At 45.1% G+C, this 26,459-nt stretch overlaps 1 protein-coding gene across 2 annotated transcripts; it reads left to right on the top strand.

Moving 5' to 3' along the window:
• Nucleotides 1–24,687, top strand: LOC131936769 (echinoderm microtubule-associated protein-like 2). 2 transcript variants are annotated; one of them, XM_059293835.1, is made up of 26 exons: nucleotides 1–47; nucleotides 2,371–2,580; nucleotides 2,692–2,758; nucleotides 2,874–3,052; nucleotides 3,602–3,722; nucleotides 7,368–7,461; nucleotides 9,435–9,543; nucleotides 10,451–10,545; nucleotides 11,234–11,417; nucleotides 11,802–11,982; nucleotides 12,143–12,383; nucleotides 13,485–13,634; nucleotides 14,188–14,260; nucleotides 14,340–14,444; nucleotides 17,060–17,146; nucleotides 17,279–17,422; nucleotides 17,667–17,807; nucleotides 18,372–18,485; nucleotides 18,840–19,010; nucleotides 19,174–19,385; nucleotides 20,935–21,035; nucleotides 21,164–21,273; nucleotides 21,711–21,810; nucleotides 22,958–23,050; nucleotides 24,135–24,268; nucleotides 24,415–24,687. In XM_059293835.1, exons 1-26 carry the CDS (start codon nucleotides 30–32, stop codon nucleotides 24,535–24,537), a joined length of 3,357 nt encoding a protein of 1,118 aa, XP_059149818.1. In that variant the 5' UTR covers nucleotides 1–29; the 3' UTR covers nucleotides 24,538–24,687. The 2 variants fall into 2 exon arrangements, with proteins under 2 accessions (XP_059149818.1, XP_059149817.1); XM_059293834.1 differs by lacking the exons at nucleotides 1–47; nucleotides 2,371–2,580; nucleotides 2,692–2,758; nucleotides 2,874–3,052; nucleotides 3,602–3,722 and adding an exon at nucleotides 3,901–3,940.
• The last annotated feature ends 1,772 nt before the right edge of the window (nucleotides 24,688–26,459 follow it).

Below are 26,459 nucleotides of genomic sequence, written 5' to 3' on the forward strand. Positions count from 1 at the left end.
CCACACTTGACGGGAATCACGTGATCAAGATGCTGGAAATTGTTGAGGTTTTATTTTATTATCATCTAGCTAGTTCTAGCTTCTAGCTAGTTATGGCTTCTAGCTAGCTCTAGCTTCTAGCTACTTATGGCTTCAAGCTACTTATGGCTTCCAGATAGTTATGGCTTCTAGCTTATTCTAACTTGAAGCTATTTATGGCTTCAAGCTAGTTATGGCTTCCAGCTAGTTATGGCTTCTAGCTAGTTATGGCTTTTAGCTAGTTCTAGCTTCAAGCTAGTTATGTCTTTAAGCTAGTTCTAGCTTCTAGCTAGTTATGGCTTCAAGCTAGTTCTAGCTTCAAGCTAGTTCTAGCTTCAAGCTACTTATGGCTTCCAGATATTTATGGCTTCTAGCTAGTTCTAGATTGAAGCTAGTTATAGCTTCAATCTAGATGTGGCTTCTAGCTTCTAGGTAGTTATGGCTACAAGCTAGTTGTGGTTTCCAGCTTCATATGGCTTCTAGCTAGTTATGGCTTCTAGCTAGTTCTAGCATCAAGCTAGTTATGGCTTCTAGCTAGTTCTAGCTTCAAGCTAGTTCAAGCTAGTTATTTATTCAAGCTAGTTCTAGCTTCAAGTTAGTTCAAGCTAGTTATTTATTCAACCTAGTTATGGCATTTACCTAGTTCAAGCTGCAAGCTAATTTAGTTCTAGCTTCTAGCTAGTTCTAGCTTCAAGTTAATTTAGTTCGAACTAATACTAACTTAAGGATTTATTCCTATAATCAGCTAGTTACAGCCATACCGTATTAAACTTTTTATTCCTATAATCAGCTAGCTACAACTATACCGTATTAAACTTTTTATTCCTATAATCAGCTAGCTACAGCCATACCGTATTAAACTTTTTATTCCTATAATCTGCTAGTTACAGCCATACCGTATTAAACTTTTTATTCCTATAATCAGCTAGCTGCAGCCATACCGTATTAAACTTTTTATTCCTATAATCAGCTAGTTACAGCCATACCGTATTAAACTTTTTATTCCTATAATCAGCTAGTTACAGCCATACCGTATTAAACTTTTTATTCCTATAATCAGCTAGTTACAGCCATACCGTATTAAACTTTTTATTCCTATAATCAGCTAGTTACAGCCATACCGTATAAAACTTTTTATTCCTATAATCAGCTAGTTACAGCCATACCGTATTAAACTTTTTATTCCTATAATCAGCTAGCTACAGCCATACCGTATTAAACTTTTTATTCCTATAATCAGCTAGTTACAGCCATACCGTATTAAACTTTTTATTCCTATAATCAGCTAGTTACAGCCATACCGTATTAAACTTTTTATTCCTATAATCAGCTAGTTACAGCCATACCGTATAAAACTTTTTATTCCTATAATCAGCTAGTTACAGCCATACCATATTAAACTTTTTATTCCTATAATCAGCTAGCTACAGCCATACCGTATTAAACTTTTTATTCCTATAATCAGCTAGCTACAGCCATACCGTATTAAACTTTTTATTCCTATAATCAGCTAGCTACAGCCATACCATATTAAACTTTTTATTCCTATAATCAGCTAGCTACAGCCATACCGTATTAAACTTTTTATTCCTATAATCAGCTAGCTACAGCCATACTGTATTAAACTTTTTATTCCTATAATCAGCTAGCTACAGCCATACCGTATTAAACTTTTTATTCCTATAATCAGCTAGCTACAGCCATACCGTATTAAACTTTTTATTCCTATAATCAGCTAGCTACAGCCATACCGTATTAAACTTTTATTCCTATAATCAGCTAGTTACAGCCATACCGTATTAAACTTTTTATTCCTATAATCAGCTAGCTACAGCCATACCGTATTAAACTTTTTATTCCTATAATCAGCTAGCTACAGCCATACCGTATTAAACTTTTTATTCCTATAATCAGCTAGCTACAGCCATACCGTATTAAACGTTTTATTCCTATAATCAGCTAGCTACAGCCATACCGTATTAAACTTCCTATAGCTGGGGAAGTCCTGTGTACATTGATTTCTAGCTGTGTCGGTTTGTTCTTGACCTTTGTCACGTGTTGTATTAGTTACCTCTCACGTGACCACTGGCGACGCGTGACGTCAGAACCTTTTGCCACGTTCTGTGACGCCTGAGGACCATAACGTGACGTCACAATGTTCTTTGGAGCTGGTTTATGGTGTGTCAGTGTGTGTCCGTCTGTGTGTCCGTCTGTGTGTCCGTCTGTGTGTCCGTCTGTGTGTCCGTCTGTGTGTCCGTCTGTGTGTCCGTCTGTGTGTCCGTCTGTGTGTCCTCTGTATGTTTGTGATCCAACTGTTCCCACTTGACCACGTGATGCCCTTCTTATTTGCAGCTGGTTCAAACCTCGCTCTCGTCGGGACCCCCCACCGTCAGGCCAGGGGCGCCGCCACCTGAGCCACCTGGCACCGACCTTGACCTTGAGATGCCGGAGACGCCGTCAGCACGTGGTAAGAGAATCAACAGCGGCACCCAGCGTCAGAGGTCACCCAAACCTGGCTCGGCCATTCAGAGAAGTTCTAGTGGGAACTCTTTGGACAGGGAGGTACGTCACGGGGAGGGGAGGGGGAGGGGAGGGGTGTTAGTCACGTGATAGCTACACTCTCATAAAGCTCTCGCAAACCTCTAACTCCTGTCACGTGATATGTTTTCCCAGAGGCCACAGAGTAAATCTCACTCACGCCGGAATGTTAAAAAGGTCAAGGACGATTTCGAGGAACCAGGTTTGTACATTTAATTTGTACAAGCGTGTCAATATAGCTTAACCTTGACCCTTGCTAGCACGTGTGTCAGTCTAGACTGACCTTGACCCTTACCCCCACCCCACTGTGTTGCCAGAAGCTGAGGACCCGAAGGACGCCGAGTCATCTGACCCGGAAGAAAAGCTCTGCGCATGTCTACAGAGTCAGCTGATCGAGTGCAGCAGACAGAGACTGAGGGCCTTCAGGATGAGTCTCCGTCACTATGGCAACGTGGACAACAAGGTGTCATTTAAAGACGTGCAGGCCTCCCTGCAGGTGAGAGGTGTCATTCACTTGACATTTGACATCCCGGTGACAGAGCTTAAATGCTAGACAGACAGAGCTTTTATGCCGGGCAGACTAAGCTTATATGCTAGACAGACAGAGCTTAAATGCTAGACAGACTGAGCTTATATGCTAGACAGACAAAGCTTTTATGCCGGGCAGACTAAGCTTATATGCTAGACAGACAGAGCTTATATGCTGGACAGACTGAGCCTATATGCTAGACAGAGCTTAAATGCTAGACAGACTGAGCTTATATGCTAGACAGACAGAGCTATTATGCCGGGCAGACTGAGCTTATATGCTAGACAGACAGAGCTTAAATGCTAGACAGACTGAGCTTATATGCTAGACAGACTGAGCTTTTATGCTAGACAGACTGAGCTTACATGCTAGACAGACAGGATCTAGAACAGAGCATTCCTCTCGTCCGTATTAGCAGCTCTGGTTGAAGGAAACCGTATCCCCCCCCCTCTCCCCCCCCCCCCCAGGCTGACGACCTTGACCTTTGTAATGTCCCCCCCCCCCCCCCCCCCACAGGAGAACCAGATCCGTCTGAGCCAGAGGGCGCTGACCATGATGTCCGAACTGTACGAGCAGGCCCAGGGGCTGGACTACGAGAAGTTGTACGCCTGTATGACCAAAGCTCACCTCAGGACAGGTAGGTAGGGTAGGGCAGGGTAGGGTAGGGTAGGGTAGGGTAGGGTAGGGCAGGCCCAGGGGCTGGACTACGAGAAGTTGTACACCTGTATGACCAAAGCTCATCTCAGGACAGGTGGGTAGGGTAGGGTAGGGTGGGGTAGGGTAGTGTAGGGCAGGCCCAGGGGCTGGACTACGAGAAGTTGTACGCCTGTATGACCAAAGCTCATCTCAGGACAGGTGGGTAGGGCAGGGTAGGGTAGGGCAGGGTAGGGTAGGGCAGGCCCAGGGGCTGGACTACGAGAAGTTGTACGCCTGTATGACCAAAGCTCACCTTAGGACAGGTGGGTAGGGTAGGGTAGGGCAGGCCCAGGGGCTGGACTACGAGAAGTTGTACACCTGTATGACCAAAGCTCATCTCAGGACAGGTGGGTAGGGCAGGGTAGGGTAGGGCAGGGTAGGGTAGGGCAGGCCCAGGGGCTGGACTACGAGAAGTTGTACGCCTGTATGACCAAAGCTCACCTTAGGACAGGTGGGTAGGGTAAGGTAGGGTAGGGCAGGCCCAGGGGCTGGACTACGAGAAGTTGTACACTTGTATGACCAAAGCTCATCTCAGGACATGTGGGTCTCAGGACAGGTAGGGTAGGGTAGAGCAGGGTAGGGTAGGGTAGGGCAGGCCCAGGGGCTGGACTACGAGAAGTTGTACACTTGTATGACCAAAGCTCATCTCAGGACATGTGGGTCTCAGGACAGGTAGGGTAGGGTAGGGTAGGGTAGGGTAGGGCAGGCCCAGGGGCTGGACTACGAGAAGTTGTACACCTGTATGACCAAAGCTCATCTCAGGACAGGTGGGTAGGGCAGGGTAGGGTAGGGCAGGCCCAGGGGCTGGACTACGAGAAGTTGTATGCCTGTATGACCAAAGCTCATCTTAGGACAGGTGGGTAGGGCAGGGTAGGGCAGGGTAGGGTAGGGTAGGTTAGGGTAGGGTAGGGTAGGGTAGGGCAGGCCCAGGGGCTGGACTACGAGAAGTTGTATGCCTGTATGACCAAAGCTCATCTTAGGACAGGTGGGTAGGGCAGGGTAGGGTAGGGTAGGGTAGGGTAGGGCAGGCCCAGGGGCTGGACTACGAGAAGTTGTACGCCTGTATGACCAAAGCTCATCTTAGGACAGGTGGGTAGGGTAAGGTAGGGTAGGGTAGGGTAGGGTAGGGTAGGGTAGGGTAGGGTGGGGTAGGGTAGGGTGGGGTGGGGTAGGGTAGGGCAGGCCCAGGGGCTGGACTACGAGAAGTTGTACGCCTGTATGACCAAAGCTCATCTTAGGACAGGTGGGTAGGGTAGGGTAGGGTAGGGTAGGGTGGGGTAGGGTAGGGTGGGGTGGGGTAGGGTAGGGCAGGCCCAGGGGCTGGACTACGAGAAGTTGTACGCCTGTATGACCAAAGCTCATCTTAGGACAGGTGGGTAGGGTAGGGTAGGGTGGGGTAGGGTAGGGCAGGTCAGGGCAGGGTAGGGTAGGGTAGGGCAGGCCCAGGGGCTGGACTACGAGAAGTTGTATGCCTGTATGACCAAAGCTCATCTCAGGACAGGTGGGTAGGGTGGGGTAGGGTAGGGTAGGGTAGGGCAGGGTAGGGCAGGGCAGGGCAGGGTAGGATAGGGCAGGGTAGGGTAGGGTAGGGTAGGGCAGGGTAGGGCAGGGCAGGATAGGGCAGGGTAGGGTAGGGTAGGGTAGGGTAGGGCAGGGTAGGGCAGGGCAGGAAAGGGCAGGGTAGGGTAGGGTAGGGCAGGGTAGGGTAGGGCAGGCCCAGGGGCTGGACTACGAGAAGTTGTATGCCTGTATGACCAAAGCTCATCTCAGGACAGGTGGGTAGGGTGGGGTAGGGTAGGGTAGGGCAGGGCAGGGTAGGGTAGGGTAGGGTAGGGTAGGGCAGGCCCAGGGGCTGGACTACGAGAAGTTGAATGCCTGTATGACCAAAGCTCATCTCAGGACAGGTGGGTAGGGTAGGGCAGGGCAGGGCAGGGTAGGGTAGGGTAGGGGTAGGGGTAGGGGTAGGGGTAGGGGTAGGGTTAGGGTTAGGGTAGGGTAGGTGGGGTAGGGCAGGCCCAGGGGCTGGACTACGAGAAGTTGTACGCCTGTATGACCAAAGCTCATCTTAGGACAGGTGGGTAGGGTAGGGTAGGGTAGGGTAGGGGTAGGGGTAGGGTTAGGGTTAGGGTTAGGGTTAGGGTTAGGGTTAGGGTTAGGGTAGGGTAGGGTAGGGTAGGGCAGACCCAGGGGCTGGACTACGAGAAGTTGTACGCCTGTATGACCAGGGTAGGGGTAGGGGTAGGGTAGGGTAGGGGTAGGGGTAGGGGTAGGGGTGTGGGTAAGGTTAGGGTTAGGGTAGGGTAGGGTAGGGTAGGGTAGGGCAGGCCCAGGGGCTGGACTACGAGAAGTTGTACGCCTGCATGACCAGGGTAGGGGTAGGGGTAGGGGTAGGGTAGGGTAGGGTAGGGTAGGGTAGGATAGGGCAGGGCAGGGCAGGGCAGGGTAGGGTAGGATAGGGTAGGGTAGGGTAGGGTAGGATAGGGTAGGGCAGGGCAGGGCAGGGTAGGGTAGGGTAGGGTAGGGTAGGGGTAGGTTACGGTAGGGGTAGTGGTTGGGTTGGGTATGGTAAGGTAGGTTTGAGTTGGGTTGGGTATGGGTAGGGTAGGTTGGTTGAAGTTGTTGACTGGTTGTTAGTTGGTGGGGTGGTTGGCTAATTGGATGGCTGGCTGGCTGGTTGGCTGGCTGGTTGGTTGGTTGGTTGGTTCGACTACTAGATCGTGGGTTAGATTAATGTTAATATGTTAATTAGGGTGAGGTTTCTATAAGCGTTAATAAAGTCATCGCCCGCATAACGAGACAACATTAGGTCATGTTGAGGTCATTGACCTTACTGTCCTCATAACGTGACAGCTTTAGGTCATGTTGAGGTCAATGACCTTACTGTCCCCATAACGTGACAGCTTTAGGTCATGTTGAGGTCAATGACCTTACTATCCCCAGGACGAGACAACGTTAGGTCATGTTGAGGTCAATGACCTTACTATCCCCAGGACGAGACAACGTTAGGTCATGTTGAGGTCAATGACCTTACTATCCCCAGGACGAGACAACGTTAGGTCATGTTGAGGTCAATGACCTTACTGTCCCCAGGACGAGACAACGTTAGGTCATGTTGAGGTCAATGACCTTACTGTCCCCAGGACGAGACAGCATTAGGTCATGTTGAGGTCAATGACTTTACTGTCCCCAGGACGAGACAACGTTAGGTCATGTTGAGGTCAATGACCTTACTATCCCCAGGACGAGACAACGTTAGGTCATGTTGAGGTCAATGACCTTATTGTCCCCAGGACGAGACAACGTTAGGTCATGTTGAGGTCAATGACCTTACTATCCCCAGGACGAGACAACGTTAGGTCATGTTGAGGTCAATGTCCTTATTGTCCCCAGGACGAGACAGCGTTAGGTCATGTTGAGGTCAATGACCTTACTATCCCCAGGACGAGACAACGTTAGGTCATGTTGAGGTCAATGTCCTTACTGTCCCCAGGACGAGACAGCATTAGGTCATGTTTAGGTCATTGACTTGTCTCCAGGACAAGACAGCATTAGGTCATGTTGAGGTCATTGACCTTACTATCCCCAGGACGAGACAGCATTAAAGCCAGACAGAAGAGAAACGACCTGGAGGCCAAGCAATCGCTGACGGTAGAGCAGGTGGACGCTGACTTTCTTAGAAGGTGAGGCACAATCATACAATCATACAATCATACAATCATATAATCATACATACACACATTCACACAATCACATATTTACACATTCACATAATCATACAATCATGCCATCACATAATAACATAATCATACAATCAGACAATCGTACAACCATACAATCATACAATCATACAACCACGCAATCACACATTTACACTATCATACATTCACATATTTACACAATCATAAAATCGCACAATCATACAGTCATGCAATCACGCAATTACATATTCACACATTCACACAATCATACAGTCACACAATCACACAAACAATCATCTCAAACAAACCGTTTGCACATACAATCACACATCCAATCACACATCCAATCACACATCCAATCACACATACAATCACACATACAATCACACATACAATCACACATACAATCACACATTCAATCACACATCCAATCACATACTCAAGCGCACATTTTATCTCAAATCTAATGACATATCCAATCAACCACAATAACTGCAGTAACTGCAGTAACTGCCTCCACTAAACGTAAATGAGATATCGATTAGATAAATTGATTCGCCTTTATTAAATGCCGGTGGTTTATTGTGAGCTCACGTGGTACACAAAAACTTAACCCTAACCGTGACGCCATCGTAATCCATTACACACATCACTTTATTACATTACAGACATAACTGTATTACATTACACACATCACTTTATTACATTACAGACATCACTGTATTACATTACACACATCACTTACTGATCAAAGACCTATCTTGCAGATTAGAGGACCTACTGATCAAAGACCTTTCTTTCAGATTAGAGCACCTACTGATCAAAGACCTATCTTTCAGAATAGATGACCTACTGATCAAAGACCTATCTTTCAGATTAGAGGACCTATTGATCAAAGACCTATCTTTCAGATTAGAGGACCTACTGATCAAAGACCTATCTTTCAGATTAGAGGACCTATTGATCAAAGACCTATCTTTCAGATTTGAGGACCTACTGATCAAATACCTTTCTTTCAGATTAGAGGACCTACTAATCAAAGACCTATCTTTCAGATTAGAGGACCTACTGATCAAAGACCTTTCTTTCAGATTAGAGGACCTACTAATCAAAGAACTTTCTTTCAGATTAGAGGACCTACTGATCAAAGACCTATCTTTCAGATTAGAGGACCTACTGATCAAATACCTATCTTTCAGATTAGAGGACCTACTGATCAAAGACCTATCTTTCAGATTTGAGGACCAACTGATCAAAGACCTATCTTTCAGATTAGAGGACCTACTGATCAAAGACCTATCTTTCAGATTAGAGGACCTACTGATCAAAGACCTATCTTTCAGATTAGAGGACCTACTGATCAAAGACCTATCTTTCAGATTAGAGGACCTACTGATCAAAGACCTATCTTTCAGATTAGAGGACCTACTGATCAAAGACCTATCTTTCAGATTAGAGGACCTACTGATCAAAGACCTATCTTTCAGATTAGAGGACCAACTGATCAAAGACCTATCTTTCAGATTAGAGGACCTACTGATCAAAGACCTATCTTTCAGATTACAGGACCTACTGATCAAAGACTTATCTTTCAGATTAGAGGACATACTGATCAAAGACCTATCTTTCAGATTAGAGGACCAACTGATCAAAGACCTATCTTTCAGATTAGAGGACCTACTGATCAAAGACCTATCTTTCAGATTAGAGGACCTACTGATCAAAGACCTATCTTTCAGATTAGAGGACCTACTAATCAAAGACCTATCTTTCAGATTAGAGGACCTACTGATCAAAGACCTATCTTTCAGATTAGAGGACCAACTGATCAAAGACCTATCTTTCAGATTAGAGGACCTACTGATCAAAGACCTATCTTTCAGATTAGAGGACCTACTGATCAAAGACCTATCTTTCAGATTAGAGGACCTACTGATCAAAGACCTATCTTTCAGATTAGAGGACCTACTGATCAAAGACCAGACCTATTTTGACATTGACCTGTTGAGGACCGAGTTCTCCAAGTGGGACCAGCACCGCATTGGGAAAATGGCGAAAGAGGGCGTGAGTTGTAGCCCTTTGTTAAATCATTTCTTGTCTGTAAACATGAGTTATAGCCCTTTGTTAAACCATTTCTTGTCTGTAAACATGAGTTATAGCCCTTTGTTAAACAATTTCTTGTATGTAGGCGTGAGTTGTAGCCCTTTGTTAAACCATTTCTTGTCTGTAAGCGTGAGTTGTAGCCCTTTGTTAAACCATTTCTTGTCTGTAAACATGAGTTATAGCCCTTTGTTAAACAATTTCTTGTATGTAGGCGTGAGTTGTAGCCCTTTGTTAAACCATTTCTTGTCTGTAAGCGTGAGTTGTAGCCCTTTGTTAAACCATTTCTTGTCTGTAAACATGAGTTATAGCCCTTTGTTAAACAATTTCTTGTATGTAGGCGTGAGTTGTAGCCCTTTGTTAAACCATTTCTTGTCTGTTAGCGTGAGTTGTAGCCCTTTGTTAAACCATTTCTTGTCTGTAAGCGTGAGTTGTAGCCCTTTGTTAAACCATTTCTTGTCTGTGAGCATGAGTTGTAGCCTTTTGTTAAGCCATTTCTTGTCTGTAAGCATGAGTTTAGCCTTTTGTTAAACCATTTCTTGTCTGTAAGCATGAGTTGTAGCCCTTTGTTAAACCATTTCTTGTCTGTAAGCATGAGTTGTAGCCCTTTGTTAAAACATTTCTGCATTATCTGACCCCTTATGTCCTGACCCCTGTAAACCATGTCCCCTGAATGATCTGACCCCTGTAAACCATGTCCCCTGAATGATCTGACCCCTGTAAACCATGTCCCCTGAATGATCTGACCCCTGTAAACCATGTCCCCTGAATGATCTGACCCCTGTAAACCATGTTCCCTGAATGATCTGACCCCTGCATGTCCTGTCCCCTGTATGTCCTGACCCTGTACATGTGAGTCCTGGTCCTACAGGCCTACCTGATATGCAGCGAGAGGACCCCGCTCTACGGCTCGCTACTCAAGAACCTCATCAACAGATGTGAGGAGGACAAGGACAACAAGATCAGGTCAGGACAGTTGTCATTTGTATCTAGGTTAGGACAAGTGTCATTTGTAACTAGGTCGGGACAGTTGTCATTTGTATCTAGGTTAGGACAAGTGTCATCTGTAACTAGGTCGGGACAGTTGTCATCTGTAACTAGGTCAGATCCTGACAGTTGTCATTTGTAACTAGGTCAGATCTTGACAGTTGTCATTTGTAACTAGGTCAGATCCTGACAGTTGTCATTTGTAACTAGGTCAGATCTTGACAGTTGTCATTTGTAACTAGGTCAGGTTAGTGCTGTTGACATGTTAGACTTTGGGATTTAATTAATTAGATATCGCTAAGACCCCCCCCCCCTTTCCCCCCCCCCCCACACCACAGCTGGCCTGTAACGTGACCCCCCCCCCCTACACCACAGCTGGCCTGTAACGTGCCCCCCCCCACACCACAGCTGGCCTGTAACGTGACCCCCCCCCCCCACACCACAGCTGGCCTGTAACGTGCCCCCCCCCACACCACAGCTGGCCTGTAACGTGCCCCCCCCCCCCCCACACCACAGCTGGCCTGTAACGTGACCCCCCCCCCCCCACACCACAGCTGGCCTGTAACGTGACCCCCCCCCCCACACCACAGCTGGCCTGTAACGTGACCCCCCCCTACACCACAGATGTCCTGTAACGTGACCCCCCCCCCTCCCGTCCACACCACAGCTGGCCGCTGCTACTGAATTTCTTGGAGAAGGCTCAGGCTAAAGCCTGGGAAAAACATCCCGAGTTGGCCTCGGTGCCAGACAAGGTCAAGGTCGCGGCCTCTGTCAGGATCGCCACGCCTGACCCCATAGACGAGCTGTCTTCCAGCACAAGGTCAAGGGTCATGACCAAACTGCTGAGAAAGGTCAGTGGAGGTTCAGTGTCAGGTCAGTCTAAGGTCAGGTCAATGTGAGGTCAGTGTCAGGTCAGTCTAATGTCAGGTCAATGGGAGGTGACGATATCGTCAGTATGAGGCCAGCGTCAGGTCAGTGTGAGGTCAGTGTGAGGTCAGTGTGAGGTCAGTGTGAGGTCAGTGTGAGGTCAGTGTCAGGTCAGTGTCAGGTCAGTGTGAGGTCAGTGTCAGGTCAGTGTCAGGTCAGTGTGAGGTCAGTGTCAGGTCAGTGTCAGGTCAGTGTACGACTGTCTGACAGCTAAGAGGGGGGGGGGGTTGATCTAAACATCACTAGCACAAGCTGACACCCTTACGCTCAAGTAGGTCGTTAAAAAACTCACCCCCCTCCCCCCACAGGCCTCCCAGCGACGTAACTCAGCCGCTGACTCGAGTCTAGACGGAAGTGACGACACCAGACACAAGGACCGGCACAGCAAGCCGGAGGACCGGCAAAACAAGACGGCCAACAAAGACGGCAGCCAGGAGAAGGTTGTGAAACAGGAAGACAAAAATGAAACCGTGGCGCCGGAAAAAACCGGTAAACTTTTTCTTAGGTTGTAGAAATACTAGGCATTATTTGGGTCATGTGACTTAACGAAAGGTCATGTGACTTAATGGCAGGTCATGTGACTTAAGGCTACTTGTTGGTAGTACATTTGACAAGTTTTCATGTAATGGTAAGTCAATTATTTATCTAGGTCAAAAGTCAGAGGTCAAAACAGCCAGCGAAAAGGTCGAACCTTTGGCCGTCCAGAAGAAAGGCGAACCTTTGGCCGTCCAGAAGAAAGGCGAACCTTTGGCCGTCCAGTTACCCCGCCATGAGAGCCAGCCCAACAACCGGATACCGTTGAGTGACGTCATGGCAGTGGCACCACGTGACTTCAAGACGTCACAGCTTGCTGGGGATCCCCCTAAGGAAAGACTTCAGCTGGACTGGGTGTAAGTGGGGGGAGGGTCAGGTGGCCTGGGTGTAAGTGTAGGGTGTGGGGGTCAGGGGGGTCAGCTGGACTGGGTGTAAGTGGGGGTGTGTGTCTGTGTGTGTGGGTGGGTGGGTGGGTGGGGGAGGGGGGATCAGCTTGCTGGGGATCCCCCTAAGGAAAGACTTCAGCTGGACTGGGTGTAAGTGTAGGGTGGGAGGGGTCAGGGGGGGGGGTCATGGGGCTTCAGGGGGGGGGGGGTCAGCTGGACTGAAAGTCACAGAAAAAAGTCACAAATGTGTATCAAGAAATATTTTTGTTGTAAGGAATTGGTGGTGTTTTTAGTAAAATGTATATAAACCTTAAGGCATTATGGTTTTTAATAATAATCCGACTTCATAATGATCTTCACAATAAGTAAAAGTACAAAGATAATTGACACAACAGCTTCAAATTTTGTTACGTGTTTATTTAAATACAGCCTTTGTACAGTGTCGGCTTTTTGGCTGGATCAAATGCTTTGTGATGTAATGTGGAGAGTAAAGTTGTCTGAACTATTGTTGTGACAAGTTGTCTGAACTATTGTTGTGACAAGTTAAGGAAGACAAATATTATCATTAATTACTTCTGCCCGTTTTACGCTGATTTCAAGTTTGTATTTTAAAAAACACGAAGAAAACTGATAGGTACGTTCTACTTAATTCTATTCTAGAACGGAATTTAAATACTTTACACCAAATATTTTTACATTTGTTAACATACAAATGGAACCTACGCAACTATATCTAAAACGTTTACATTACAGTTAATTAATTGAAGGCTGATTTGCACTTTTGGGAAACATGAAAGAAGTAACAAATTCCATACAAATATACAATTGTGACTTTTTACCTGTGTTTTTATTTTCTGTGTTTTTCCTGTGACTTTTTTCCAACTATCTGTAAGTCGGGGTTGTATGGCCGGGGTGTAGAGCGGGGGTGTGTGATGATGGAGTAGTTGGGCGAGGGTGTGGGGCGGGGTAATGCAGAGAAAGTGTCTTGTAGGTAGGATAAGACACGTCAAGACACAGAGAAAGTGTCTTGAGGACATGATCCGGCTAGCTGTGACCCAGTCAACATTTCAGGTATGGCTACCGAGGTCAGGATTGTGCGTGTAACCTTGACCTTCTCGCCAGTGGTGAGATCATCTACTTCATCGCCTCAACTGTCATCATCTACAGCCACGTCGATCACTGGCAGCGTCACTATAGGGAGCACACGGAGGATATCAGGAGGTCAGTAGGTCATTAGGTCACTAGGTCACTAGGTCATTAGGTCATTAGGTCAGTAGGTCTTGGCATTAGGTCATTAGGTCAGGGCATTAGGTCATTAGGTCTGGAGGTCAGTCGTTTATCCCGTCTGGTGGTCTACATGTCAGCAGAGAGTAGGTCATTAAGCTCAGTAAGTCATTACACAAGTCATTAAACATGCCCTTAGCTCAGTAAGTCATTACACAAGTCATTAAACATACCCTTAGCTCAGTAAGTCATTACACAAGTCATTAAACATACCCTTAGCTCAGTAAGTCATTACACAAGTCATTAAACATACCCTTAGCTCAGTAAGTCATTACACAAGTCATTAAACATACCCTTAGCTCAGTAAGTCATTACACAAGTCATTAAACATACCCTTAGCTCAGTAAGTCATTACGAAAGTCATCATGCCTTTAGGTATAACTAATAAGGTCTATAAGCAAAATATTCATGAAGTTCATGGGATATGAAGATGTAACTAGGTGAAGGACATCTATTTATGTCGACCAATCAAACGTTGATCTGCTTGCAGCTTGTGTGTCCACCATGCAGGTCTGCTAGTGGCCAGTGGTCAGTTCGCTAGCAGGGATGAGCGGGGTCACAAGGTAGGTCATCTAAATATAGCGTCAAAATGTAGGTCACGCACCTGCAGGGTTAAGTAGCTGACCTTGACCTTTGTTACAGGCCCATGTCCGTGTCTGGAGGTCAGACACCTTACAGACCTTACATCTCCTGGGTGCTGACCTTCTGAGTAAATGTGTGTTGGCGCTGTGTTTCATGCCTGGTGAGGTAAGGTGGTGAGGTGAGGTGGTGAGGTGAGGTGGTGAGGTGAGGGGGTGAGGTGAGGTGGTGAGGTGAGGTGGTGAGGTGAGGTGGTGATGTGGTGAGGTAAGGTGGTGAGGTGAGGTGGTGAGGTGGTGTAAGGTGGTGAGGTGAGGTGGTGAGGTGGTGAGGTAAGGTGGTGAGGTGAGGTGGTGAGGTGAGGTGGTGAGGTGGTGAGGTAAGGTGGTGAGGTAAGGTGGTGAGGTGAGGTGGTGAGGTGGTGAGGTAAGGTGGTGAGGTAAGGTGGTGAGGTGAGGTGGTGAGGTGGTGAGGTAAGGTGGTGAGGTGAGGTGGTGAGGTGGTGTAAGGTGGTGAGGTGAGGTGGTGCGGTGGTGAGGTAAGGTGGTGAGGTGAGGTGGTGAGGTGAGGTGGTGAGGTGAGGTGGTGAGGTAAGGTGGTGAGGTAAGGTGGTGAGGTAAGGTGGTGAGGTGAGGTGGTGAGGTAAGGTGGTGAGGTGAGGTGGTGAGGTGGTGTAAGGTGGTGAGGTGAGGTGGTGAGGTGGTGAGGTAAGGTGGTGAGGTGATGTGGTGAGGTGAGGTGGTGAGGTGAGGTGGTGAGGTGAGGTGGTGAGGTGAGGTTGTGAGGTGGTGTAAGGTGGTGAGGTAAGGTGGTGAGGTAAGGTGGTGAGGTGGTGAGGTGAGGTGGTGAGGTAAGGTGGTGAGGTAAGGTGGTGTAAGGTGGTGTAAGGTGGTGAGGTAAGGTGGTGAGGTAAGGTGGTGAGGTGGTGAGGTGAGGTGGTGAGGTAAGGCGGTGAGGTAAGGTGGTGAGGTAAGGTGGTGAGGTATGGTGGTGAGGTAAGGTGGTGAGGTGAGGTGGTGAGGTGAGGTGGTGAGGTGAGGTGGTGAGGTAATGCGGTGAGGTAAGGCGGTGAGGTAAGGCGGTGAGGTAAGGTGGTGAGGTAAGGTGGTGAGGTAAGGTGGTGAGGTAAGGTGGTGAGGTGGTGAGGTAAGGTGTTGAGGTGAGGTGGTGAGGTAAGGTGGTGAGGTAAGGTGGTGAGGTAAGGTGGTGAGGTAAGGTGGTGAGGTAAGGTGGTTAGGTAAGGTGGTGAGATAAGGTGGTTAGGTAAGGTGGTGAGGTAAGGTGGTGAGGTATGATGGTGAGATGTGGTGGTTAGGTAAAGTGGTGATGTATGATGGTGAGGTAAGGTGGTGAGGTGGTGAGGTAAGGTGGTGAGGTAAGGTGGTGAGGTAAGGTGGTTAGGTAAGGTGGTGAGGTAAGGTGGTGAGGTATGATGGTGAGATGTGGTGGTTAGGTAAAGTGGTGATGTATGATGGTGAGGTAAGGTGGTTAGGTAAGGTGGTGAGGTAAGGTGGTGAGGTATGATGGTGAGATGTAGTGGTAAGGTAAAGTTTTGATGTATGATGGTGAGGTAAGGTGGTTAAGTAAGGTGGTGAGGTAAGGTGGTGAGGTATGATGGTGAGATGTGGTGGTTAGGTGAGGTGGTGAGGTTAGGTGGTGAGGTAAGGTGGTGAGGTAAGGTGGTGAGGTGGTGAGGTAAGGTGGTGAGGTAAGGTGGTGAGGTAAGGTGGTGAGGTGAGGTGGTAAGGTGGTGAGGTAAGGTGGTGAGGTAAGGTGGTGAGGTGAGGTGGTGAGGTGGTGAGGTAAAGTGGTGAGGTGAGGTGGTGAGGTGGTGTAAGGTGGTGAGGTGAGGTGGTGAGGTAAGGTGGTGAGGTGAGGTGGTGAGGTGATGTGGTGAGGTGAGGTGGTGAGGTGGTGAGGTAAGGTGGTGAGGTAAGGTGGTGAGGTGAGGTGGTGAGGTAAGGTGGTGAGGTATGATGGTGAGATGTAGTGGTAATGTAAAGTGGTGATGTATGATGGTGAGGTAAGGTGGTGAGGTAGTGAGGTAAGGTGGTGAGGTAAGGTGGTGAGGTAAGGTGGTTAGGTAAGATGGTGAGGTAAGGTGGTGAGGTATGATGGTGAGATGTGGTGGTTAGGTAAAGTGGTGATGTATGATGGTGAGGTAAGGTGGTGAGGTGGTGAGGTAAGGTGGTGAGGTGGTGAGGTAAGGTGGTGAGGTAAGGTGGTGAGATGGTGAGGTAAGGTAGTGAGGTAAGGTGGTGAGGTAAGGTGGTGAGGTAAGGTGGTGAGATGGAAAGGTAAGGTGGTGAGGTAAGGTGGTGAGGTATGATGGTGAGATGTGGTGGTTAGGTAAAGTGGTGATGTATGATGGTGAGGTAAGGTGGTCAGGTGGTGAGGTAAGGTGGTGAGGTGGTGAGGTAAGGTGGTGAGGTAAAGTGGTGAGATGGTGAGGTAAGGTGGTGAGGTAAGGTGGTGAAGTAAGGTGGTGAGGTAAGGTGGTGAGGTATGATGGTGAGATGTGGTGGTTAGGTGAGGTGGTGAGGTTAGGTGGTGAGGTAAGGTGGTGAGGTAAGGTGGTGAGGTGGTGAGGTAAGGTGGTGAGGTAAGGTGGTGAGGTAAGGTGGTGAGGTGGTGAGGTAAGGTGGTGAGGTAAGGTGGTGAGGTAAGGTGGTGAGGTAAAGTGGTGATGTATGATGGTGAGGTAAGGTGGTTAGGTAAGGTGGTGAGGTAAGGTGGTGAGGTAAGGTGGTGAGGTAAGATTTACTTCCATGTTTTTGACACAGGATATCCTGGCATGCGCAGACAACTCGCCAGACAAGAAGTTGACCGTGTGGGATGTCAAGGACGGCTCGCTTGTGGCTGAAACGTTTGTAAGTAGGTCACAACTCCATCGTCAACTTGACATACTAACCTGAGTGACCTGACACACTAACCTACTTATGTGACCAGATTTCCATGAGGGTTCAGAGTGACATGACCTACTGACCTACTTATGTCCCCAGATATCCACGGAGATGCTGAGTGACATGACCTTTAACCCAAAGTATCCTGAGCTGCTGGTCACGTGTGGCAGAGAACACCTGGCCTGGTGGAAAGTCTACGTCCAGTCTAAGAGGATCGTGTCGTCTGCTCAACCCAACTACGAGGTCAGTCGTTAACCTTGACCCTAACCCAACTACAAGGTCAGTCGCTAACCTTGACCCTAACCCAACTACAAGGTCAGTCGCTAACCTTGACCCAAACCTAATTACGAGGTCAGTCGCTAACCTTGACCCTAACCCAACTATGAGATCAGTGGCTAACATAGACACACACACACACACACAATAAAACATTCACATCTAGAAAAAGAACAACTTCCTAGAATCAATGCCACCAATTGTTTTTCAGAGTTTTCTCAAAGCGAGATTTGTCAACTGCTTACGTCATAACCTAAAGGGTGATCTCATTACGGGAGATTCGAATGGAACAGTCTACATCTGGGGTAATGGGGGTAACAGCATCACAAACTTCGTCAAACATGGGCATGATGTGAGTTTTTAAAAATTTCACTTTAACCTTTGACCCCCAGTGTTGGGTGTGCTCCACTTTAACCTTTGACCCCCAGTGTTGGGTGTGCTCCACTTTAACCTTTGACCCCCAGTGTTGGGTGTGTTTCACTTTAACCTTTGACCCCCAGTGTTGGGTGTGTTTCACTTTAACCTTTGACCCCCAGTGTTGGGTGTGCTCCACTTTAACCTTTGACCCCCAGGGACCAGTGTTGGGTGTGCTCCACTTTAACCTTTGACCCCCAGTGTTGGGTGTGTTCCACTTTAACCTTTGACCCCCAGTGTTGGGTGTGCTCCACTTTAACCTTTGACCCCAGTGTTGGGTGTGTTCCACTTTAACCTTTGACCCCCAGTGTTGGGTGTGCTCCACTTTAACCTTTGACCCCCAGTGTTGGGTGTGCTCCACTTTAACCTTTGACCCCCAGTGTTGGGTGTGCTCCACTTTAACCTTTGACCCACAGGGCCCAGTGTTGGGTGTGCTCCACTTTAACCTTTGACCCACAGGGCCCAGTGTTGGGTGTGCTCCACTTTAACCTTTGACCCACAGGGCCCAGTGTTGGGTGTGCTCCACTACAAGAACCACTTGATGACGTCAGGGAGAGACGGGGCCCTACACTGTTGGACCTGGAACAGGAACATGGACAAGGACGGGACCTTACAGGTAGGTCAAAGGTCAACTCATAGGTCGTCATATGATATGTCATTGGTAGGTCAGATAATAGGTTCATTGGAATGTCAGATGATAAGTCCGTTGGTTGGTTAAATATTTGAGAAAACATCAACATCTTAATAAATAAAAGCTTTCCTCCACACCCACACGTCACTGACCCACCCCACATATCACTGACCCACCCCACACATTACTACCCCACCCCCATACGTCACTGCGCCACCCCACCCCACACATCACTGCCCCACCCCACACATCACTGCCCCACCCCACACATAACCCCCCCCCCCCACCAAATACTCCCACCCCACACATAACTCCCCCCACCAAATACTCCCACCCCAGCTTCCCAAATCTGAGGGCGGTATACGCGCCCTGTTGCTGCTACCAGTAGAAGACTCAACGACCTCGACCTTGGTTTTGGGCACAACCTTCAACTCTCTGCTCTACTTGAATGTCAACCTGACCGGAAGTCCATTAGAGGGCGTGGTCTTAGATGACGTACCGATCACCCACGTGAGTATCTGTTACACAATCACCCACGTGAGTATCTGTTACACAACAAACTGACATCATTTTACACAATCATTTGACATAATTTTCCACAACCATCTGACATCATTTGACGCATTCATCTGACATAGTTTTACGAACTCATCTAAATATTATCAATGTCAAGGGTCATACTGGGGATCTGAAGGCCATTCGGGGAATCCCCAAATCTTTTCTGGGCGCTGACGTCATCACAGCATCAACGGATGGCGTCATCTGCAAGCTGAGCTCGAGCAAGAAGCAGCCGGTGTGGAAGCTGTGGATGAAGGGATATCCATTCCTGTGTGTGGATACAACTGCTGAGGGGGATCAGATGATCTTAGGCACCAAAGATGGACAGTAAGAACTCATTAGGTTAATTAGTTAATTGGTGGAAAGTAAGAACTCATTAGGTTAATTAGTTAATTGGTGGACTGTAAGAACTCATTAGGTTAATTAGTTAATTGGTGGACAGTAAGAACTCATTAGGTTAATTAGTTAATTGGTGGACAGTAAGAACTCATTAGGTTAATTAGTTAATTGGTGGACAGTAAGAACTCATTAGGTTAATTAGTTAATTGGTGGACAGTAAGAACTCATTAGGTTAATTAGTTAATTGGTGGACTGTAAGAACTCATTAGGTTAATTAGTTAATTGGTGGACAGTAAGAACTCATTAGGTTAATTAGTTAATTGGTGGACAGTAAGAACTCATTAGGTTAATTAGTTAATTGGTGGACTGTAAGAACTCATTAGGTTAATTAGTTAATTGGTGGAAAGTAAGAACTCATTAGGTTAATTAGTTAATTGGTGGACTGTAAGAACTCATTAGGTTAATTAGTTAATTGGTGGACAGTAAGAACTCATTAGGTTAATTAGTTAATTGGTGGAAAGTAAGAACTCATTAGGTTAATTAGTTAATTGGTGGACTGTAAGAACTCATTAGGTTAATTAGTTAATTGGTGGACAGTAAGAACTCATTAGGTTAATTAGTTAATTGGTGGACAGTAAGAACTCATTAGGTTAATTAGTTAATTGGTGGACAGTAAGAACTCATTAGGTTAATTAGTTAATTGGTGGACAGTAAGAACTCATTAGGTTAATTAGTTAATTGGTGGACTGTAAGAACTCATTAGGTTAATTAGTTAATTGGTGGACAGTAAGAACTCATTAGGTTAATTAGTTAATTGGTGGACAGTAAGAACTCATTAGGTTAATTAGTTAATTGGTGGACAGTAAGAACTCATTAGGTTAATTAGTTAATTGGTGGAAAGTAAGAACTCATTAGGTTAATTAGTTAATTGGTGGACTGTAAGAACTCATCAGGTTAATTAGTTAATTGGTGGACAGTAAGAACTCATTAGGTTAATTAGTTAATTGGTGGACAGTAAGAACTCATTAGGTTAATTAGTTAATTGGTGGACAGTAAGAACTCATTAGGTTAATTAGTTAATTGGTGGACAGTAAGAACTCATTAGGTTAATTAGTTAATTGGTGGACAGTAAGAACTCATTAGGTTAATTAGTTAATTGGTGGACAGTAAGAACTCAATAGGTTAGTTAGTTAATTGGTGGACAGTAAGAACTCATTAGGTTAATTAGTTAATTGGTGGACAGTAAGAACTCATTAGGTCAATTAGTTAATTGGAGGATAGTAAAAACTCATTTGGTTAATTAATTAATTGGTGGACTGTAGGAACTCATTAGGTTAATTAGTTAATTAATGGATTGTAAAAACTCATTAGGTTAATTAGTTAATTGGTGGAGTGTAAAAACATTTTAGAATTATTAATTAATTAATGGAGAGTAAAATTCCTTAAGATTTCTAGTTCAATAATTTCCCCCCTCCCCCTCCTCCCATTATAACCCCCATTAACTTTGCCTTCACTTCCCCCCCCCCCCCCCACCAAGTCTTGTGATTCTCCAGGTGATGAGGGACGACATGACAGTCGTGGAGCTACTCAATAAGAAAATATCAACAGGGGCGATAACCACGATAAAACTATCTCCAGGTAGAATTCTAGCGGTTATCGTTACTGTCGTTACAGACAAACCATTTCGTTGTCTCCCTTGTGTTGTTTTACAACCATTACAAGGGTCAAGGGTGAAGGTGGTTCTAGCTTGAACTTTGACCTTGCAGACGGCAGAAAGATTGCAACAGGTGGGACAGACAAGACAATTCACATTTACTGTCTGCAGGCTGTCGAAGGCACAGATGACGAGGTGTGGGCTCTCTCAGGTAAATGTAAGGTAAGTCAGGTAATTGTAAGGTAAGTCAGGTAAGTGTAAGGTAAGTCAGGTAAGTGTAAGGTAAGTCAAGTGTAAGGTAAGTCAGGTAAATGTAAGGTAAGTCTGGTAAGTGTAAGGTAAGTCAGGTAAGTGTAAGGTAAATCAGGTAAATGTAAGGTAAGTCAGGTAAATGTAAGGTAAGTCTGGTAAGTGTAAGGTAAGTCAAGTAAGTGTAAGGTAAGTCAGGTAAATGTAAGGTAAGTCAGGTAAATGTAAGGTAAGTCAGGTCTAGACTTTGTCAGGTAAGTGTAAGGTACGTCAAGTAAATGTAAGGTAAGTCAGGTAAGTCAGGTGTGCAGGGGGGGGGGGTAAGTTTTTGTGAGTATGTAAGTTAATTGGATGATTAGACTGAACCAATGACGTCATTATCTTGTGTTTTCATGACGTCATCCTGACAGGGTCACCATGGCAACATCCACGGAGTGGACTGGTCAAGCAACACACTGGACGGTCACGTGATCGTTAGGAGTAGCAGCACAATTCCAGAACAAAAGTTCTGTAAGTTGATGTGTACATGTGCTAGAACAGTTGATGTGTGCATGTACTGGAACAGTTGATGTGTACATGTACTGGAACAGTTGATGTGTACATGTACTAGAACAGTTGATGTGTACATGTACTAGAACAGTTGATGTGTACATGTAGTAGAACAGTTGATGTGTACATGTACTAGAACAGTTGATGTGTACATGTACTAGAACAGTTGATGTGTACATGTAGTACTAGAACAGTTGATGTGTACATGTACTAGAACAGTTGATGTGTACATGTACTAGAACAGTTGCTGTGTACATGTAGTACTAGAACAGTTGATGTGTACATGTACTAGAACAGTTGCTGTGTACATGTACTGGAACAGTTGATGTGTACATGTAGTAGAACAGTTGATGTGTACATGTAGTAGAACAGTTGATGTGTACATGTAGTGGAACAGTTGATGTGTACATGTAGTAGAACAGTTGATGTGTACATGTACTAGAACAGTTGATGTGTACATGTACTAGAACAGTTGATGTGTACATGTACTAGAACAGTTGATGTGTACATGTACTAGAACAGTTGATGTGTACATGTACTAGAACAGTTGATGTGTACATGTAGTAGAACAGTTGATGTGTACATGTACTAGAACAGTTGATGTGTACATGTACTAGAACAGTTGATGTGTACATGTACTAGAACAGTTGATGTGTACATGTAGTACTAGAACAGTTGATGTGTGCATGTACTAGAACAGTTGATGTGTACATGTACTAGAACAGTTGATGTGTACATGTAGTACTAGAACAGTTGATGTGTGCATGTACTAGAACAGTTGATGTGTACATGTACTAGAACAGTTGATGTGTACATGTAGTACTAGAACAGTTGATGTGTGCATGTACTAGAACAGTTGATGTGTACATGTACTAGAAAAGTTGATGTGTACATGTATTGGAACAGTTGATGTGTACATGTACTGAAACAGTTGATGTGTGCATGTACTAGAAAAGTTGATGTGTACATGTACTAGAAAAGTTGATGTGTGCATGTACTAGAACAGTTGATGTGTACATGTACTAGAACAGTTGCTGTGTACATGTGCACACTTGTAGCGAGGTGTACAATAGTTCGCTCTTTTAAAATATTTTTGTCACGTGACCAGGGAACGTGAGCACATTTCAAGAGCTGGGAGGGGAGGTGATGAGTGACGTCATGTGGGCCTCGACCAACTGTCTGCTGGACCACACACTCATAGGTACGTGACGTCACAAACACAATGACGTCACACGACTATAGAAGTGACGTCATATCGTTTAGTCCACGTCAAGACGGTGCTAGGTCTTGGTGTGTGTAATTAAAGCAATTTCTAATTAAAGCAATGTCTAATTAAAGCAATGTCTAACTAAAGCAATGTCTAATTAAACCAATTTCTAATTAAAGCAATGTCTAATTAAAGCAATAACTAATTAAAGCAATGTCTAATTAAACCAATGTCTAATTAAACCAATGTCTAATTAAAGCAATGTCTAATTAAAGCAATGTCTAATTAAAGCAATGTCTAATTGAAGCAATTTCTAATTAAAGCAATGTCTAATTAAAGCAATGTCTAATTAAAGCAATGTCTAATTGAAGCAATTTCTAATTAAAGCAATGTCTAATTAAAGCAATGTCTAATTAAAGCAATGTCTAATTAAAGCAATGTCTAATTAAAGCAACGTCTAAGTGAAGCAATGTCTAATTAAAGCAACGTCTAATTAAAGCAATGTCTAATTAAAGCAATGTCTAATTAAAGCAATGTCTAATTAAAGCAATGTCTAATTAAAGCAATGTCTAATTAAACCAATGTCTAATTAAAGCAATGTCTAATTAAAGCAATGTCTAATTAAAGCAATGTCTAATTAAAGCAATGTCTAATTAAAGCAATGTCTAATTAAAGCAATGTCTAATTAAAGCAATGTCTAATTAAAGCAATGTCTAATTAAGCCAATGTCTAATTAAAGCAATGTCTAATTAAAGCAATGTCATTAAAGCAATATCTAATTAAGCCAATGTCTAATTAAAGCAATGTCTAATTAAAGCAATGTCTAATTAAAGCAATGTCTAATTAAAGCAATGTCTAATTAAAGCAATGTCTAATTAAACCAATGTCTAATTAAACCAATGTCTAATTAAACCAATATCTAATTAAACCAATGTCTAATTAAAGCAATGTCTAATTAAGCCAATGTCTAATTAAAGCAATGTCTAATTAAACCAATGTCTAATTAAAGCAATGTCTAATTAAAGCAATGTCTAATTAAAGCAATGTCTAATTAACTCTTGACTTAATTAACCCCTAGGCCTCTGGAAATCCAAGCAAGCCAGCGAAGGTCACATGACCTGTGTTGACGTCAGCCCTGACCTTCACCTTGCTACCATGGCAACCAGCAGTGGCTCTCTGAATCTGTTTCGTTACCCGTCCTGCACAGAAGGGGTTGGTCTATCATCTGTCATCTGGCATATGTCATCTATCATCTGTCATCTGTCATGTGGCATCTGTCATGTTTCATCTGTCATATCCAATTTTCTGTGTGCCATAACATGTCCTTGACATTTAACCTTGACCTTCTTTGACCCCAGGATTTCAGCCACACGTACAGATCGCACGCGCACACCCACAATCTGACCTTCACCCCTGATGGTAAAAATATCCTGACGGTTGGTGGCGCTGACGTCAGCATCATGCAGTGGAAGCTTGTCTAGCCGCAGGTCAAAGGTCACGGAGGTCAAAAGGTCACAGAGGTCAAAGGGTCACGGAGGTCAAAAGGACAAGCAATGTTTAACGAAAATACAAGAAATCAGATCAATTTAAGCAACCTTATGTCTGTCTGTCTGTTTGTCCGTTTGTCTGTCTGTCTGTCTGTTAGTCTCTCTCTTTGTCTGTCCGTTTCTCTGTCTGTTTGTCTGTCTGTCAGTCACACAAGGCCATGCCATCAATCCCGGTTTTGTGGAGTCACGTTGTGTGCCTAGAGTCCCGTTTTAAAGCTGTCTATTTATATCGTATGATAAGTCACTTTTCTAGAAGTTGATGTTAAAATAGACATCACCAATAGACATCACCAACAGACATCACCGACATCACCAATAGACATCACCAACAGACATCACCGACATCACCAATAGACATCACCAATAGACATCACCAACAGACATCACCGACATCACCAATAGACATCACCAACAGACATCACCGACATCACCAATAGACATCACCAATAGACATCACCAACAGACATCACCGACATCACCAATAGACATCACCAATAGACATCACCAACAGACATCACCGACATCACCAATAGACATCACCAATAGACATCACCAATAGACATCACCAATAGACATCACCAATAGACATCACCAATAGACATCACCAATAGACATCACCAATAGACATCACCGACATCACCAATAGACATCACCGACATCACCAATAGACATCACCAATAGACATCACCAATAGACATCACCAACAGACATCACCGACATCACCAATAGACATCACCAACAGACATCACCGACATCACCAATAGACATCACAAATAGACATCACCAATAGACATCACCAATAGACATCACCAATAGACATCACCAATAGACATCACCGACATCACCAATAGACATCACCGACATCACCAACAGACATCACCGACATCACCAATAGACATCACCAACAGACATCACCGACATCACCAATAGACATCACCGACATCACCAATAGACATCACCAATAGACATCACCAATAGACATCACCAATAGACATCACCAATAGACATCACCAATAGACATCACCAATAGACATCACCGACATCACCAATAGACATCACAAATAGACATCACCAATAGACATCACCAATAGACATCACCGACATCACCAATAGACATCACCAATAGACATCACCAATAGACATCACCGACATCACCAATAGACATCACCAATAAACATCACCGACATCACCAATAGACATCACCAATAGACATCACCAATAGACATCACCAATAGACATCACCGACATCACCAATAGACATCACCAATAGACATCACCGACATCACCAATAGACATCACCAATAGACATCACCAATAGACATCACCAATAGACATCACCAATAGACATCACCAATAGACATCACCGACATCACCAATAGACATCACCAATAGACATCACCAATAGACATCACCAATAGACATCACCAATAGACATCACCAATAGACATCACCAATAGACATCACCAATAGACATCACCAATAGACATCACCAATAGACATCACCAATAGACATCACCAATAGACATCACCAATAGACATCACCAATAGACATCACCAATAGACATCACCGACATCACCAATAGACATCACCAATAGACATCACCAATAGACATCACCAATAGACATCACCGACATCACCAATAGACATCACCAATAGACATCACCAATAGACATCACCAATAGACATCACCAATAGACATCACCAATAGACATCACCAATAGACATCACCAATAGACATCACCGACATCACCAATAGACATCACCAATAGACATCACCAATAGACATCACCAATAGACATCACCAATAGACATCACCAATAGACATCACCGACATCACCAATAGACATCACCAATA

The sequence above is a fragment of the Physella acuta genome, unplaced genomic scaffold, assembly GCF_028476545.2.
Source record: "Physella acuta isolate Inbredline_101_S28 unplaced genomic scaffold, ASM2847654v3 ptg000186l, whole genome shotgun sequence".
Taxonomy (NCBI): Eukaryota; Metazoa; Mollusca; class Gastropoda; family Physidae; genus Physella; species Physella acuta.

Coding starts and splice junctions, on each gene's coding strand:
- LOC131936769 (XM_059293835.1), top strand. Junction 2,759..2,873: donor GGACGATTTCGAGGAACCAG/GTTTGTACATTT, acceptor CTGTGTTGCCAG/AAGCTGAGGACCCGAAGGAC. Junction 17,423..17,666: donor CTGCTCAACCCAACTACGAG/GTCAGTCGTTAA, acceptor ATTGTTTTTCAG/AGTTTTCTCAAAGCGAGATT.